This window comes from Oncorhynchus masou, unplaced genomic scaffold (assembly GCF_036934945.1).
Source record: "Oncorhynchus masou masou isolate Uvic2021 unplaced genomic scaffold, UVic_Omas_1.1 unplaced_scaffold_686, whole genome shotgun sequence".
Lineage (NCBI taxonomy): Eukaryota > Metazoa > Chordata > Actinopteri > Salmoniformes > Salmonidae > Oncorhynchus > Oncorhynchus masou.
Genome location: NW_027013311.1, coordinates 106,654 through 123,925, shown reverse-complemented (window position 1 = coordinate 123,925; position 17,272 = coordinate 106,654). Strand labels below are relative to the sequence as shown.

The 17,272-nt window shown below is 45.5% G+C and overlaps 1 protein-coding gene across 1 annotated transcript in view; it reads right to left on the bottom strand.

The window, feature by feature from the left end:
* Positions 1-12,188, bottom strand: part of LOC135536943 (FH2 domain-containing protein 1-like) — a 30,881-nt gene extending 18,693 nt beyond the window's left edge. Inside the window, 4 exon segments of the mRNA XM_064963164.1 lie at positions 142-244; positions 9,994-10,055; positions 10,654-10,827; positions 12,036-12,188. Coding sequence (XP_064819236.1) covers positions 142-244; positions 9,994-10,055; positions 10,654-10,827; positions 12,036-12,188 — 492 coding nt within the window.
* Positions 12,189-17,272: the final 5,084 nt, after the last annotated feature.

The following is a 17,272-nucleotide window of genomic DNA, read 5'->3' as shown; positions in this document are numbered from 1 at the left end:
ACAGAGTGTGTGTGTGTGTGTGTGTGTGTGTGTGTGTGTGTGTGTGTGTGTGTGTGTGTGTGTGTGTCTCACCTCTTCGGTCTCAGGTAGTAGTTTGAGCAGCTCATAGTGTGCGTGTGTGTGTGTGCGTGTGTGTCTCACCTCTTCGGTCTCAGGTAGTAGTTTGAGCAGCTCTTTAAGAAGCTCCGCCCCGTAGGACTGACTGTTGCCATAGCGAATATCCTCTATTATGTCCTGGTTGGACCTGGGACAGACAGAGTCAGGATTGATTTATTCTTTATTTAACCTTTATTTAACTAGGCAAGTCAAAGGATGGATGAGAGTTCTAGAACCCTTCTGTCTAAACCCAGAATGTTCTAGAACCCTTCTCTCTAAACCCAGAATGTTCTAGAACCCTTCTCTCTAAACCCAGAATGAAAGTTCTAGAACCTCTCGAAACCCTTTTCTCTCTCAGTCTTACTCCCTCTCTGGCTCTTCAGTTTTAATAACTGGGATTTTCCCCACAATACCACAGCTGGGTCTCCCTGCAATTATAAAGTGGGTACTCCCTCCGTACCAGGAAACCCACCCACAGTTTAATCCAGTCAACACAACAAAGACTGCAGATTGGCTATTAGTGACTAACTTCTGTAGGACTTACAACTGAGACAGGGGGAAAGACATGAAAAGAGGAGAGAGGAGGGGAGAGAGAGGAAGGGGAGAGAGGAGAGGGGGAGAGAGGGAGGGGGAGAGAGAGGGGGAAGACATGAAAAGAGGAGAGAGGAGGGGAGAGAGGGTGAAGGGAAAGGAGGGGAGAAAGAGGAGATGAGAGAGGGAGAGAGGAGAGGGGAGAGAGAGAGGGAGAGGGGAGGGGAGAGGGGGAGAGAGAGGGGAAAGGGGGAGAGGGGGAGAGGGGAGAGAGAGGGGAAAGGGGGAGAGAGGAGAGGGGGAGAGAGAGGGGAAAGACATGAAAGAGGAGAGGAGGGGAGAGAGAGGGGAAAGACATGAAAAGAGGAGAGAGGAGGAGAGAGAGGAGAGGGGGAGAGAGAGGGGGAAGACATGAAAGAGGAGAGGAGGGGAGAGAGAGGGGAAAGACATGAAGAGGGAGAGAGGAGAGAGGGGAGAGGGGGAGAGAGAGGGGGAAGACATGAAAAGAGGAGAGAGGAGGGGAGAGAGGAGAGGGGGAGAGAGAGGGGGAGAGAGAGGGGGAAGACATGAAAAGAGGAGAGGAGGGAGAGAGAGGGGAAAGACATGAAAAGAGGAGAGAGGAGGGGGAGAGAGGAGAGGGGGAGAGAGAGGGGGAAGACATGAAAAGAGGAGAGGAGGGGAGAAAGAGGGGAAAGACATGAAAAGAGGAGAGGAGGGAGAGAGAGGGGAAAGACATGAAAGAGGAGAGAGGAGGGGAGAGAGGAGAGGGGGAGAGGGGAGGGGGAGAGAGGAGAGGGGGAGAGAGGAGAGGGGGAGAGAGGGGAGGGGGAGAGGGGAGGGGGGAGAGAGGAGAGGGGGAGAGGGGGAGAGGGGGAGAGAGGAGAGGGGGAGAGAGAGGGGAAAGGGAGAGAGGAGAGAGAGGGAAAGGGAGAGAGGGGAAAGGGAGAGAGGAGAAAGGGAGAGAGGGAGGAGAAAGGGAGAGGGTGGTGGGGGTCAAACCTAAGTTTTAGTCAGACAGATGGCTGCTTATGTAGCAAAATGCTTTGATTGGTCAAAGGGAGGGGGAAAAAGGAGGTGTTTGACCTCAACACTAAACATGCATGAAAGACGTCGTCTCACAAACTCACAAGACAAGACAACGTATCACCCTCATATCTCCCCCGTGCGTTGTGTTGTGGCAGCAGAGACAGCTAACTGGTGGCATCGGCTATTGATGCAGTCAACACAAACTGGAAAAGTACTCTGCATTCTTCTCCACCAACACCAACTCATCCAACGTGTGTGTTCAGTCTAAAGTGTTTGCAGATTCGATTTGAATCTGTTCTTTGTCCAGAACAGCCAGAAAGCATATGGAATCGGATATTCCAAGCTACCTCTCAAACCCCCTTCGTAGGTGGTTTGAAGTCTGATTCAAATCTGATTCCTGGCCATGTGACTTGTCTGAACGGTCAAATCTGATTTATTTGCCCTCCAGTAGATTAGCATTTGTTGTTTGCTAGCTACTCTGTTGACAGTGGGTTTGAAGCTGTAATTTGGCACATCTTGTTGTTTGCTAACTACTCTGTTGATAGTGGGTTTGAAGCTGTTATTTGGCACATCTTGTTGTTTGCTAGCTACTCTGTTATCAGTGGGTTTGAAGCTGTTATTTGGCACATCTTGTTGTTTGCTAGCTACTCTGTTATCAGTGGGTTTGAAGCTGTTATTTGTCACATCTTGTTGTTTGCTAGCTACTCTGTTATCAGTGGGTTTGAAGCTGTTATTTGGCACATCTTGTTGTTTGCTAGCTACTCTGTTAACAGTTTGACAAGAACATGTGGTAACTAACTGGTGTGTTAAGTGTTTACAAAAGTGAATGTGCAAGAAAGCTAAATGGCTACCAAGCTAGTTGGACTGCTGTGGCTACCAAGCTAGTTGGACTGCTGTGGCTACCAAGCTAGTTGGACTGCTGTGGCTACCAAGCTAGTTGGACTGCTGTGGCTACCTAGTTAGTTGGACTGCTGTTGCTACCTAGCTAGTTGACTGCTGTGGCTACCTAGCGAGTTGACTGCTGTGGCTACCTAGCTAGTTGGACTGCTGTGGCTACCTAGCTAGTTGGACTGCTGTGGCTACCTAGCTAGTTGGACTGCTGTGGCTACCTAGCTAGTTGGACTGCTGTGGCTACCTAGCTAGTTGACTGCTGTGGCTACCTAGCGAGTTGACTGCTGTGGCTACCTAGCTAGTTGACTGCTGTGGCTACCTAGCTAGTTGACTGATGTGGCTACCAAGCTAGTTGACTGCTGTGGCTACCTAGCTAGTTGACTGCTGTGGCTACCTAGCTAGTTGGACTGCTGTGGCTACCTAGCTAGTTGGACTGCTGTGGCTACCTAGCTAGTTGACTGCTGTGGCTACCTAGCTAGTTGACTGCTGTGGCTACCTAGCTAGTTGACTGCTGTGGCTACCTAGCTGCTGACTGCTGTGGCTACCTAGCTAGTTGACTGCTGTGGCTACCTAGCTAGTTGACTGATGTGGCTACCTAGCTAGTTGACTGATGTGGCTACCTAGCTGCTGACTGCTGTGGCTACCTAGCTAGTTGACTGCTGTGGCTACCTAGCTAGTTGACTGCTGTGGCTACCTAGCTAGTTGACTGCTGTGGCTACCTAGCTAGTTGACTGCTGTGGCTACCTAGCTAGTTGGACTGCTGTGGCTACCTAGCTAGTTGGACTGCTGTGGCTACCTAGCTAGTTGACTGCTGTGGCTACCTAGCTAGTTGACTGCTGTGGCTACCTAGCTAGTTGACTGCTGTGGCTACCTAGCTGCTGACTGCTGTGGCTACCTAGCTAGTTGACTGCTGTGGCTACCTAGCTAGTTGACTGATGTGGCTACCTAGCTAGTTGACTGATGTGGCTACCTAGCTGCTGACTGCTGTGGCTACCTAGCTAGTTGACTGCTGTGGCTACCTAGCTAGTTGACTGCTGTGGCTACCTAGCTAGTTGACTGCTGTGGCTACCTAGCTAGTTGGACTGCTGTGGCTACCTAGCTAGTTGACTGCTGTGGCTACCTAGCTAGATGAATGCAGTGGCTACCTAGCTAGTTGACTGCTGAGGCTACCTAGCTAGTTGACTGCTGAAGCTACCTAGCTAGATGACTGCAGTGGCTACCTAGCTAGATGACTGCAGTGGCTACCTAGCTATTTGACTGCTGAGGCTACCTAGCTAGTTGACTGCTGTGGCTACCTAGCTAGTTGGACTGCTGTGGCTCCCTAGCTAGTTGACTGCTGTGGATAGCTAGCTAGTTGGACTGCTGTGGCTACCTAGTTAGTTGGACTGCTGTTGCTACCTAGCTAGTTGACTGCTGTGGCTACCTAGTTAATTGGACTGCTGTTGCTACCTAGCTAGTTGACTGCTGTGACTACCTAGCTAGTTGGACTGCTGTGGCTACCTAGCTAGTTGACTGCTGTGGCTACCTAGCTAGTTGGACTGCTGTGGCTACCTAGCTAGTTGGACTGCTGTGGCTACCTAGCTAGTTGACTGCTGTGGCTACCTAGCTAGTTGACTGCTGTGGCTACCTAGCTGCTGACTGCTGTGGCTACCTAGCTAGTTGACTGCTGAGGCTACCTAGCTAGTTGACTGCTGTGGCTACCTAGCTAGTTGACTGCTGTGGCTACCTAGCTAGTTGACTGCTGTGGCTACCTAGCTAGTTGACTGCTGAAGCTACCTAGCTAGATGACTGCAGTGGCTACCTAGCTAGTTGACTGCTGAAGCTACCTAGCTAGTTGACTGCTGTGGCTACCTAGCTAGTTGACTGCTGTGGCTACCTAGCTAGTTGACTGCTGAGGCTACCTAGCTAGTTGACTGCTGTGGCTACCTAGCTAGTTGACTGATGTGGCTACCTAGCTAGTTGACTGATGTGGCTACCTAGCTGCTGACTGCTGTGGCTACCTAGCTAGTTGACTGCTGTGGCTACCTAGCTAGTTGACTGCTGTGGCTACCTAGCTAGTTGACTGCTGTGGCTACCTAGCTAGTTGACTGCTGTTGCTACCTAGCTAGTTGACTGCTGTGGCTACCTAGTTAATTGGACTGCTGTTGCTACCTAGCTAGTTGACTGCTGTGACTACCTAGCTAGTTGGACTGCTGTGGCTACCTAGCTAGTTGACTGCTGTGGCTACCTAGCTAGTTGGACTGCTGTGGCTACCTAGCTAGTTGGACTGCTGTGGCTACCTAGCTAGTTGACTGCTGTGGCTACCTAGCTAGTTGACTGCTGTGGCTACCTAGCTGCTGACTGCTGTGGCTACCTAGCTAGTTGACTGCTGAGGCTACCTAGCTAGTTGACTGCTGTGGCTACCTAGCTAGTTGACTGCTGTGGCTACCTAGCTAGTTGACTGCTGTGGCTACCTAGCTAGTTGACTGCTGTGGCTACCTAGCTAGTTGACTGCTGTGGCTACCTAGCTAGTTGACTGCTGAAGCTACCTAGCTAGTTGACTGCTGTGGCTACCTAGCTAGTTGACTGCTGTGGCTACCTAGCTAGTTGACTGCTGTGGCTACCTAGCTAGTTGACTGCTGAGGCTACCTAGCTAGTTGACTGCTGAGGCTACCTAGCTAGTTGACTGCTGAAGCTACCTAGCTAGATGACTGCAGTGGCTACCTAGCTAGATGACTGCAGTGGCTACCTAGCTAGATGACTGCAGTGGCTACCTAGCTAGTTGACTGCTGAGGCTACCTAGCTAGATGACTGCAGTGGCTACCTAGCTAGATGACTGCAGTGGCTACCTAGCTAGATGACTGCAGTGGCTACCTAGCTAGTTGACTGCTGAGGCTACCTAGCTAGTTGACTGCTGTGGCTACCTAGCTAGTTGGACTGCTGTGGCTCCCTAGCTAGTTGACTGCTGTGGCTAGCTAGCTAGTTGGACTGCTGTGGCTACCTAGCTAGATGATTGCAGTGGCTACCTAGCTAGTTTACTGCTGTGGCTACCTAGCTATTTGACTGCTGTGGCTAGCTAGCTAGTTGGACTGCTGTGGCTAGCTAGCTAGTTGGACTGCTGTGGCTACCTAGCTAGTTGGACTGCTGAAGCTACCTAGCTAGATGACTGCAGTGGCTACCTAGCTAGATGACTGCAGTGGCTACCTAGCTATTTGACTGCTGAGGCTACCTAGCTAGTTGACTGCTGTGGCTACCTAGCTAGTTGGACTGCTGTGGCTCCCTAGCTAGTTGACTGCTGTGGATAGCTAGCTAGTTGGACTGCTGTGGCTACCTAGTTAGTTGGACTGCTGTTGCTACCTAGCTAGTTGACTGCTGTGGCTACCTAGCTAGTTGGACTGCTGTGGCTAGCTAGCTAGTTGGACTGCTGTGGCTAGCTAGCTAGTTGGACTGCTGTGGCTAGCTAGCTAGTTGGACTGCTGTGGCTGTCCCCTCATAACCTGGTTCCTGTCTAGGTTTCTTCCTAGGTTTAGGCCATTCTAGGGAGTTTTTCCTAGCCACCGTGCTTCTACACCTGCATTGCTTGATGTTTGGGGTTTTAGGCTGGGTTTCTGTACAGCACTTTGAGATATCAGCTGATGTACGAAGGGCTTTATAAATAAATTTGATTTGATTTAGATTCTGTGGCTAAAAAAGGACTCATTTTGAAAGTTGGATCATCCAGTAGTCGGCTAGCTAACTACACATACACATAGACACAATGCATTTGGAAAGTATTCAGACCCCTCTACTATTCCCACACGTTGTTACGTTACAGCCTTATTCTAAAATGGATTAAATGTGTTCCTTAATCTACACACAGTAACACATAATGACAAAGCAAAAACTGTTTTTTGACATTTTTGTAAAAAGTATTAAAAACAAAAAAAAACTGAAATAATTTACATAAGTTTTCAGACTCTTTGCTATGAGACTTGAAATTTGCATCCTGTTTCCATTGATTATCCTTGAGATGTTTCTACAACTTGATTGGAATCCACCTGTGGTAAATTCTATTGATTGGACATGATTTGGAAAGGCACACACCTGTCTATATAAGGTCCCACGGTTGACAGTGCATGTCAGAGCAAAAACCAAGCCATGAGATTGTAGGAATTGAGCTCAGAGACAGGATTGTGTTGAGATACAGATCTGGGGAAGGGTACCAAAACATTTCTACAGCATTTAAGGTCCCCAAGAACACAGTGGCCTCCATCATTCTTAAATGGAAGAAATCTGGAACCACTAAGACTCGTCCTCCGAGCTGGCCGCCCGGCCAAACTGGAAGCCACTCCTCAGTAAAAGGCACATGACAGGCCACTTGGAGTTTGCCAAAAGGCACCTAAAGACTCCCAGACCATGAGAAACAAGATTCTCTGGTCTGATGAAACCAAGATTAAACTCTCTGGCCTGAATGCCAAGCGTCACGTCTGGAGGAAACCTGGCACCATCCCTACGGTGAAGCATGGTGGTGGCAGCATCATGCTGTGGGGATGTTTTTCAGAGGCAGGGACTGGGAGACTAGTCAGGATCGAGGGAAAGATTAACAGAGCAAACTACAGAGAGATCCTTGATGAAAACCTGCTACAGAGAACTCAGGACCTCAGACTGAGGCGAAGGTTCACCTTCCAACAGGACAACGACCTTAAGCACACAGCCAAGACAATGCAGGAGTGGCTTCGGGACAAGTCTTTGAATGTCTTTGAGTGGCCCAGCCAGAGCCCGGACTTGAACCCGATCGAACATCACTGAAGAGACCTGAAAATAGCTGTACAGCGATGCTCCCCATCCAACCTGACAGAGCTTGAGAGGATGTACAGAGAAGAATGGGAGAAATTCCCCAAATACAGATGTGCCAAGCTTGAACATCATACCCAAGAAGACTTGAGTCTGTAAGTACTGAGTAAAAGGTCTGAATACTTATGTAAATATAATATTTAAGTTTTTTTGCTTTGTCATTACGGGGTACTGAGTCATTACGGGTATTGTGTCATTACGGGGTATTGAGTCATTACGGGTATTGAGTCATTATGGGGTATTGAGTCATTATGGGGTATTGAGTCATTGTGGGGTATTGAGTCATTGTGGGGTATTGAGTCATTGTGGGGTATTGAGTCATTATGGGGTATTGAGTCATTATGGGGTATTGAGTCATTATGGGGTATTGAGTCATTGTGGGGGTATTGAGTCATTGTGGGGGTTTTGAGTCATTGTGGGGGTATTGAGTCATTGTGGGGGTATTGAGTCATTGTGGGGGTATTGAGTCATTGTGGGGTATTGAGTCATTGTGGGGTATTGAGTCATTGTGGGGTATTGTGTCATTATGGGGTATTGTGTCATTATGGGGTATTGGGTCATTGTGGGGTATTGAGTCATTACGGGGTGTTGTGTCATTATGGGGTATTGAGTCATTACGGGGTGTTGTGTCATTATGGGGTATTGAGTCATTACGGGGTGTTGTGTCATTATGGGGTACTGAGTCATTATGGGGTATTGTGTGTCGATTGATGAAAAAAAAACAATTAGTAAATTCATTTTAGATTAAGGCTGTAACATAACAAAATGTTGAAAAATTCAAGGGGTCTGAATACTAAAGACTCCAGACCGAATGCACTGTACATGTGTGTGTGTGTATATATATATATATATATATATATATATATATATATATACACACATATATACAGTGCCTTGCAAAAGTATTCGGCCCCCTTGAACTTTGCGACCTTTTGCCACATTTCAGGCTTCAAACATAAAGATATAAAACTGTATTTTTTTGTGAAGAATCAACAACAAGTGGGACACAATCATGAAGTGGAACGACATTTATTGGATATTTCAAACTTTTTTAACAAATCAAAAACTGAAAAATTGGGTGTGCAAAATTATTCAGCCCCCTTAAGTTAATACTTTGTAGCGCCACCTTTTGCTGTGATTACAGCTGTAATTCGCTTGGGGTATGTCTCTATCAGTTTTGCACATCGAGAGACTGAACTTTTTCCCATTCCTCCTTGCAAAACAGCTCGAGCTCAGTGAGGTTGGATGGAGAGCATTTGTGAACAGCAGTTTTCAGTTCTTTCCACAGATTCTCGATTGGATTCAGGTCTGGACTTTGACTTGGCCATTTTAACACCTGGATATGTTTATTTTTGAACCATTCCATTGTAGATTTTGCTTTATGTTTTGGATCATTGTCTTGTTGGAAGACAAATCTCCGTCCCAGTCTCAGGTCTTTTACAGACTCCATCAGGTTCTCTTCCAGAATGGTCCTGTATTTGGCTCCATCCATCTTCCCATCAATTTTAACCATCTTCCCTGTCCCTGCTGAAGAAAAGCAGGCCCAAACCATGATGCTGCCACCACCATGTATGGGGATGGTGTGTTCAGGGTGATAAGCTGTGTTGCTTTTACGCCAAACATAACATTTTGCATTGTTGCCAAAAAGTTCAATTTTGGTTTCATCTGACCAGAGCACCTTCTTCCACATGTTTGGTGTGTCTCCCAGGTGGCTTGTGGCAAACTTTAAACAACACTTTTTATGGATATCTTTAAGAAATGGCTTTCTTCTTGCCACTCTTCCATAAAGGCCAGATTTGTGCAATATACGACTGATTGTTTTCCTATGGACAGAGTCTCCCATCTCAGCTGTAGATCTCTGCAGTTCATCCAGAGTGATCATGGGCCTCTTGGCTGCATCTCTGATCAGTCTTCTCCTTGTATGAGCTGAAAGTTTAGAGGGACGGCCAGGTCTTGGTAGATTTGCAGTGGTCTGATACTCCTTCCATGTCAATATTATCGCTTGCACAGTGCTCCTTGGGATGTTTAAAGCTTGGGAAATCTTTTTGTATCCAAATCCGGCTTTAAACTTCTTCAGAACAGCATCTTGGACCTGCCTGGTGTGTTCCTTGTTCTTCATGATGCTCTCTGCGCTTTTAATGGACCTCTGAGACCATCACAGTGCAGGTGCATTTATACGGAGACTTGATTACACACAGGTGGATTGTATTTATCATCATTAGTCATTTAGGTCAACATTGGATCATTCAGAGATCCTCACTGAACTTCTGGAGACAGTTTGCTGCACTGAAAGTAAAGGGGCTGAATAATTTTGCACGCCCAATTTTTCAGTTTTTGATTTGTTAAAAAAGTTTGAAATATCCAAAAAATGTCGTTCCACTTCGTGATTGTGTCCCACTTGTTGTCGATTCTTCACAAAAAAAATACAGTTTTATATCTTTAAGTTTGAAGCCTGAAATGTGGCAAAAGGTCGCAAAGTTCAAGGGGGCCGAATACTTTCGTTAAGGCACTGTATATATATATATCTATACATAATATATCTATATCTATACATAATATATCTATATATTTCAAACTTTTTTATATATATATATATATGCGGGAGAGAGAGACAGAGTATCATGAGGACAGACTTACTTCTTGAACTGTTTGAGGTAAATTCCCACATTCATCCCTCTCTTCCAGTCCAGGATACTGATCTGAGAGAGAAGGAATTTGAAAACAAATCAAATGTTGCTAAACTCCCATATCTACTGGGTGAAATACCACAGTAGCGAGATGTCGACCTGTTGCCCCGAGAAAAGAGCAACCAGTGAAGGACAAAACACCGTTGTAAATACAACCCATATTTATGTTTATTTATTTTGCCTTTTATACTTTAACTATTTGCATATTATCACAACACTGTAGACAGACATAATATGACATTTGAAATGTCTTTATTCTTTTGGAACTTCTGTGAGTGTAATGTTTACTGTTCATTTTTATTGTTTTCTTCACTTTTGTTTATTCTCTATTTCACTTGCTTTGGCAATGTTAACATATGTTTCCCCATGGCAATAAAGCCCTTTGAATTGAATTTGAATTGAATTGAGAGAGAGAACAGAGAGAAACATTGGTAGAGAGAGAACAGAGAGAAACATTGATAAAGAGAGAGAGAACAGAGAGAAAAGAACAGAGAGAGAATGAAAACGCAAATGCAACACTTTGCTAACTCAGAGCCAAGATGGAATATATCTGTTTGACACAACACCTCATTGGCCATAAAAGGGTGTGTGTGTGTCCTCTCCTCCTCACCTCATCTTTGGTCTCTCTGAGGGAGCCTCGGGCCTTCCCCCCCCTAGTCACAGAGGTAACCCCAGATGATTGACAGTCCGTCTGACTGAACAGCTCCTCGATGGTCTGGACGTCTATGTAGTACTGCTGCTGCCGCACAGGAAGCTGTGTCCACAGGTTGGTCCGCCCTTTCACCTGGAGACCGTTACATCGCAGTTAGGGGGTTTAAGGTTCCCAGACCAAACAGTTTAGAAGAGTTTATGCCTATATTGGTTTGTTTTAGACTTCGGTGAGGGTTTTTTTTCGGCTTTTCGGGCACACAAGCCGAAGTCTACGCCCCTTCGTCGGTGATTGGTCAACAGCAGGTTTTTTGTTATTTCAATGGGCATAACTTATTTTCATGTACATTTTGTTCATTGAGAAAAAACTGCGTCCAAATTAATGACAGATTTCTGGAGTTATCTTAGATTAATTCTGACTATTTTGAGGAAGTGTATACTGGACAAACAGTACAATTGCTGCTTTTTTCTAGAGAAGGTTTTTAAGGGAGTATGGAGTAGGGGCGGGGTCTACTTGTATAGGGGCGGGGTCTACTGGTATAAGAAGTAGGAGGAGTGTAACTAACCTGGTCTTCAGAGTAGGGGCGGGGTCTACTGGTATAGGGGCGGGGTCCACTGGTATAGGGACGGGGTCCACTGGTATAAGAAGTAGGAGGAGTGTAACTAACCTGGTCTTCAGAGTAGGGGCGGGGTCCACTGGTATAGGGGCGGGGTCTAACGGTATAAGAAGTAGGAGGAGTGTAACTAACCTGGTCTTCAGAGTAGGGGCGGGGTCTACTGGTAGAAGTAGGAGGAGTGTAACTAACCTGGTCCTCAGAGTAGGGGCGGGGTCCACTGGTATAGGGGCGGGGTCTAACGGTATAAGAAGTAGGAGGAGTGTAACTAACCTGGTCTTCAGGTATGGGCGGGGTCTACTGGTATAGGGGCGGGGTCTACTGGTAGAAGTAGGAGGAGTGTAACTAACCTAGTCTTCAGGTATGGGCGGGGTCTACTGGTATAGGGGCGGGGTCTACTGGTAGAAGTAGGAGGAGTGTAACTAACCTGGTCTTCAGGTATGGGCGGGATCTACTGGTATAGGGGCGGGTCTACTGGTAGAAGTAGGAGGAGAGTAACTAACCTGGTCTTCAGAGTAGGGCGGAGTCTACTGGTAGAAGTAGGAGGAGTGTAACTAACCTGGTCCTCAGAGTAGGGGCGGGGTCTACTGGTAGAAGTAGGAGGAGTGTAACTAACCTGGTCCTCAGAGTAGGGGCGGGGTCTACTGGTATAAGTAGGAGGAGTGTAACTAACCTGGTCCTCAGAGTAGGGGCGGGGTCTACTGGTAGAAGTAGGAGGAGTGTAACTAACCTGGTCTTCAGGTATGGGTTTCCAGAAGAAACTCCGGACCCGCCTCTTCTTTATCCCTTCTATGGGGTCGACCGCACCGGGTGGAGGGGGCGGGGAGGAGGGCCGCAGGGGGAGGAGGAGGAGGAGGGAGAGGAGGTCCTGTCTTGTTGCCATCAGGGACGGGAATTGTAGAGGCAGGGGGCAGAGACATAACTTCAACCGCATCCACTTCCTGGAAACTCTTTTCTCATTGGCTGGAGAGATTCTGCTCATCACATGCATCCCAGCTGCTGATTGGTCAAAGCAAAGGAAAGGGGAGTGAGGTTGAGCGATCAGACTGGATAGTCTGGTTGAGGCCTACAGGGTTGATGTGTTCACTGTAAACAACAACGTTCGGATAACTGCTAAAAACCTTCTGCATTTTGTCCAGTTTTTTTCTACCCCAAGAAAAAACAACCCATCAAAATCAATGACACACCTCTAGTTCTGGTACAAGGTGTCTGGTGTTATGATGAACAGCAGGGGGATATTCCAATAGGTTTAGACTACATTAACCTCAATCAGCTCTGAAACATTTCAAACCACTCGCGCTCCATTTGAAGACAGAATAAATCTGTGTTGAGAGAGAGAGGGAGGGAGAGAGAAAGGGGGAGAGAAAGAGAGAGAGGGAGAGAGAGAGAGGGGAGAGAGAGAAAGCGAAAGAGAGAAAGAGAGAGAAAGAGAGAGAAAGCGAAAGAGAGAAAGAGAGAGAAAGCGGGGGGAGAGAGAAAGAGAGAGAGAGAGAGGGGGAGAGAGAGAGAAATAAACAGAGAGAGAGAGGGAGAGGGAGAGAGAGAGAGAGAGGAGAGAGAGATACAGAGATACAGAGAGAGCGAGGGAGAGCAAGAGGGGGGAGAGAGAGAGAGGGGAGAGAGAGAGAGAAAGAGGGGGGGAGAAAAGAGAGAGACAGAGAGAGAGAGACAGAGAGAGAGAGAGACAGAGAGAGAGACAGAGAGAGATTCTCCAATTACATTGAATGAGTTACAGGACAACAGACCATGTATTCACCCTGCACACCCTAATTGACAACCAAACAAACCAAAACAAAGGCAAAGTCTTCTCAGCTTAAGCCCCACCTCTTCAACATATATATCAACGAACTGGCACGGGCACTAGAAAAGTCTGCAGCACCCGGCCTCACCCTACTAGAATCCGAAGTCAAATGTCTGCTGTTTGCTGATGATCTGGTACTTCTGTCACCAACCAAGGAGGGCCTACAGCAGCACCTAGATCTTATGCACAGATTCTGTCAGACCTGGGCCCTGACAGACCTGGGCCCTGACAGACCTGGGCCCTGACAGACCTGGGCCCTGACAGACCTGGGCCCTGACAGACCTGGGCCCTGACAGTAAATCTCAGTAAGACCAAAATAATGGTGTTCCAAAAAAGGTCCAGTCACCAGGACCACAAATACAAATTCCATCTAGACACTGTTTCCCTCGAGCACAAAAAAACTATAGATACCTTGGCCTAAACATCAGTGCCACAGGTAACTTCCACAAAGCTGTGAACAATCTGAGAGACAAGGCAAGAAGGGCCTTCTATGCCATCAAAAGGAACATAAATTTCAACATACCAATTAGGATTTGGCTAAAAATACTTGAATCAGTCATAGAGCCCATTGCCCTTTATGGTTGTGAGGTCTGGGGTCCGCTCACCAACCAAGACTTCACAAAATGGGACAAACACCAAATTGAGACTCTGCACGCAGAATTCTGCAAAAATATCCTCCGTGTACAACGTAGAACACCAAATAATGCATGCAGAGCAGAATTAGGCCGATACCCACTAATTATCAAAATCCAGAAAAGAGCTGTTAAATTCTATAACCACCTAAAAGGAAGCGATTCCCAAAGAATTCGAAAACAAATCCAATTTTGAAAAACTCCCATATCTACTGGGTGAAATTCCACAGTGTGCCATCAGAGCAGCAAGATTTGTGACCTGTTGCCACGAGAAAAGGGCAACCAATGAAGAACACGCACCATTGTAAATACAACCCATATCTATGCTTATTTATTTTATCTTGTGTCCTTTACCATTTGTACATTGTAAAAACACTGTATATATATATATATATGACATTTGTAATGTCTTTATTGTTTAGAAACTTCTGTATGTGTGATGTCTACTGTTAATTTATATTGTTTATTTCACTTTATATATTATCTACCTTACTCGCTTTGGCAATGTTAACACATGTTTCCCATGCCAATAAAGCCCCTTGAATTGAATTGAATTGATTGAAGTGAGAGAGAGAGAGAGAGAGAGAGAAAGAGAGAGAGAGAGAGAGATTCCCTTTGTACTTCATCTTACACATTGTTAAAACACACAGCCAATAATATAACGTTTTGAAATGTCTCTATTCTTTTGAAGCTTCAATGCCAATAAAGTCCCTTTGAATTGAGTCTATTTTCAGGTTTTGTTTGCCATTACAAGCAGAGCTTTGAGAGAACAACCATCTGAACACGTCAGAGCAGACAGAAAGGAGACCAGTCACGATCCCTCTGCACATTACTTATTTAAAAAGGCCACATGTAGTCTTTTTAATTCTATTTTTTTAAATCACTGCCTACTGCCGTCACTGCACATCTAATAAATAAATAACTGTGTGTTCATTTCATAAAAATAATCCCAAATATATGTTTTTTAATGATCTATTTCCCTGAGCCTCCTTTTGCCATTTAAATGATCTGTGTTTGTTTTAAATACATTCAGAAAGTATTCAGACACAGATTGTTATGTTCCAGTCTTATTCTAAAATGGATTACATAGCTCCCCCCATCAACCTACACCCCTTAATGACAAATTAAAAAAAATAGGTTTGTAGATAGCTCAGACAATTCCTTCGACCTCATGGCTTGGTTTTTGCTCTGACATGCACTGTCAACTGTGGGACCTTATATAGACAGGTGTGTGCCTTTCCAAATCATGTCCAATCAATAGAATTTACCACAGGTGTGACTCCAATCAAGTTGTAGAAACATCTCAAGGATGATCAATGGAAACAGGATGCACCTGAGCTCAATTTTAAGTCTCATAGCAAAGAGTCAGTTTGCCAACATTTCTAGAAAGCTGTTTTCGCTTGCCAGTATGGGGTATTGTGATGTCATTATGGGGTATTGTGATGTCATTATGGGGTTATTGTGATGTCATTATGGGGTTATTGTGATGTCATTATGGGGTTATTGTGATGTTATTGTGATGGGGGTATTGTGTTGTCATTAAGGGGTATTGTGATGTCATTAAGGGGTATTGTGATGTCATTAAGGGGGTATTGTGATGTCATTAAGGGGTATTGTGATGTCATTAAGGGGTATTGTGATGTCATTAAGGGGTATTGTGTTGTCATTATGGGGGTATTGTGATGTCATTAAGGGGTATTGTGATGTCATTATGGGTTATTGTGATGTCATTATGGGTATTGTGATGTCATTAAGGGGTATTGTGATGTCATTAAGGGGTATTGTGATGTCATTAAGGGGTATTGTGATGTCATTAAGGGGTATTGTGATGTCATTAAGGGGTATTGTGATGTCATTAAGGGGTATTGTGTTGTCATTAAGGGTATTGTGATGTCATTAAGGGGTATTGTGATGTCATTAAGGGGTATTGTGTTGTCATTATGGGGGTATTGTGATGTCATTAAGGGGTATTGTGATGTCATTAAGGGGTATTGTGTTGTCATTATGGGGGTATTGTGTTGTCATTATGGGGGTATTGTGATGTCATTAAGGGGTATTGTGATGTCATTATGGGGTGGAATGAAGTCAAGGGGTCAGAATACATTCCGAATACACTGTAGTTATATACAAAATATTTTTTTTAAACAGGAAGATTACTTTTTTTAACTGCACTGCCCCTTTAATATTTCAGTCACCAGCAGCCTCGGGATTCACTTTACACTCTGGTAACACACACACACACACACCACACACACCACACAGACACACACACACACCCACACAAACCGACAGACACACACACACATACAGACACACACCGACACAGACACACACACACACCCACACACCACACACACCGACACAGACACACACACACACACACCCACACACACCCCGAAACACACACAGAACACCCTCGACACTTCCTCCATTTATATTCATTGTCAGGAAGTGATGTGGCTCCTAACAGGGATGGGTGGAACGTGTGTGTATACAGCCACTAGTACTAGTCCAGCTTAACACTGCGTGCCCGAGGGTGTGTGTGTTTGTGTATCGACAGTTGGAGTCGGAAGTTAGGTTGGAGTCATTAATCACGAGTGGTTAAGGTTGGGGCTTTGGTTTGGGGAAGGCTTGAAACAAAATAATAATAACACATAATGCTTCTCATCAATTACTCTCCTGCTTGCTGGAGAACTGCAGTGGTCCAGTGGTCTAAGATGAGTTCAAGTGATGAGTTCAAGCAGTGATGAGTTCAAGCAGTGATGAGTTTAAGCAGTGATGAGTTTAAGCAGTGATGAGTTTAAGCAGTGATGAGTTTAAGCAGTGATGAGTTCAAGCAGTGATGAGTTCAAGCAGTGATGAGTTCAAGCAGTGATGAGTTTAAGCAGTGATGAGTTCAAGCAGGGATGAGTTCAAGCAGTGATGAGTTTTGGGCGCCGACGAAGGCAATATCGTTCTCAGGACCTTTTCAAATGTCCGAAATCGTGTCTATTTCTTATGACCAACCTGCATCAAGGAACCACCAGGAGCTCTCCCTTATAACTTGCTTTTCAACCACTCCACACATTTCTTGCTAACAAACTATAGTTTTGGCGGTTAGACATCTTCTTTGCGGATGACACAAGTCATTTTTCCAACAATTGTTTCTTATTATGTGGATATATTGCATATTGTAGATATATATTGTAGATATATTGAAGCAACATCTCAAGACATCAGTCAGAAAGTTAAAGCTTGGTCAAAAATGGGTCTTCCAAATGGACAATGACCCCAAGCATACTTCATGTCTTAAGTATGCTTGTCTTAATGTCTTAAGGACAACAAAGTCAAGATATTGGAGTGGCCATCACAAAACCCTGACCTCAATCCTTTAGAACATTTGTGGGCAGAACTGAAAAAGTGTGTGCAAGCAAGGAGGCCTACAAACCTGACTCAGTTACACCAGCTCTGTCAGGAGGAATGGGACAAAATTCACCCAGCCTATTGTGGGAAGCTTGTGGAAGGCTCCCTGACCCAAATTAAACAATTTAAAGG